Source organism: Phytophthora parasitica (assembly GCF_000247585.1).
Source record: "Phytophthora parasitica INRA-310 unplaced genomic scaffold supercont2.8, whole genome shotgun sequence".
In the NCBI taxonomy this organism is placed as follows: Eukaryota; Oomycota; class Peronosporomycetes; order Peronosporales; family Peronosporaceae; genus Phytophthora; species Phytophthora nicotianae.
Window position 1 is genome coordinate 1,876,747 of NW_008648994.1, and position 1,373 is coordinate 1,878,119.

At 51.1% G+C, this 1,373-nt stretch overlaps 1 protein-coding gene across 1 annotated transcript; it reads right to left on the reverse strand.

Moving 5' to 3' along the window:
• Nucleotides 1–251: 251 nt before the first annotated feature.
• On the reverse strand, nt 252–1,139 carry PPTG_06116 (hypothetical protein; the record flags this gene model as incomplete). The annotated part of the gene is made up of 2 exons (XM_008899911.1): nt 252–433; nt 734–1,139. 2 exons carry the CDS (start codon nt 1,137–1,139, stop codon nt 252–254), a joined length of 588 nt encoding a protein of 195 aa, XP_008898159.1.
• Between the last annotated feature and the right edge of the window lie 234 nt (nt 1,140–1,373).

Here is a 1,373-nt window from a genome sequence, read left to right on the forward strand (position 1 = left end):
GCCACCACTTGACGAGTTTCAGGAACCACCTCCGTTTTTCGGGAGCAAACATAAATCTGTATTGCGTCCCTCCTCTCCGAAAGCAATGTGATGTAAACCACATCTCGTCTCCCAGCACGTTTCTGCTTATCCCTGCTGCTTCGGCGACTATGTTGAGCACCTGAGTAAGCTGTTGTCCGCCATATGAGCCCCCCCCCCCCCCCCAATTTATTCCAACCTTACGGAAGGAACCCGTCGTTGCAGTTGCTTCCTCACCGCGTTTTTTTGCTTTCCTGATCCTCGCAGATTTTTGTCAGGCCCGGGAATGCGTAGTCACTATCACGCCAATTGTGGTGTAGAGAAACACGCGCGTGGTCGAACCAACGGCTGACGAACGTCACGGCCTGGGCAGCTTCCTTTTCTTTCGGTAGCCGGTGAAGCGAATACGTCCGACCTGCCATAGGGTCGTGATCTGTCTTCCTGCCGCGTATCGTAAAACAGCCAAATCTGATCAGAGTGTCATCCTTACGCGACTTGCGTTGAAGCCCCAATTGAATGTCGCCCTTCTTCATCAGGAGTAATTCGTTGATTCAACACATTCCATAAAAGCACAGTAAGCACACAGCGGAAAACCACAAGCGCATCGTCATGTTGAACATGGTGTCATCTTGTAGAAACGCTATCAATTTGGAGAGCATCGATAACGACATCGGGGAAGCCCGCTTGGGAGTCCTCTCACGCCTTTTTGCTTTACTTAGGCCTGCCAAAATCTGTGTGATGCCGGCCGACCGTGCAGGATTGCCACGAGGAACGACTTGTCCATCTGCCGTCGGTTCTACAACCCAGCGATCGTGAGGGTGCCAGCCGACAAGCATTTCTGTTCTGGTGTAGTGCCATGAAAGAGCGGCCCGAAACTTTTGCGCAGGCCACTGGCTGGAGTTTGTCGTGGCAAGGCGATTGATATATGCGGCAATGACACCTGGAAGCTCAACGAAGCGCTGCTGGATGGGGTTGGGGTATCTTCCTTGCTTGCAGAACTCAACAAAGCGGCGCAAACTTCCAGTATAATCGACCCTTGCGCGGGCTTCAAGGCGCTGGTCAGCAAACTTTGCAGCAGTGAGGGCTTCACTGTACAGACGACTTGTAGCCGGAAGGTTCATTCCTGCGAGCTAAGCCCTGTGTCCTGAGAAAAGAAATATGAGTAATGAAATGAGGACTGTTGGCTGTCTGTCGCTGTCGCTGTCGACCCCATTTGTACTGTCGTCCCCAACTATACTTTCGTCCCCAAGTGTACGTTTGGCATGCGCAATGTGAGTCGTTTCACGGGAATGATGATTTTTGTGTCTCAACGTAGAATTAACAACACCTGACCACTATTTGCAAAAAATATTTTT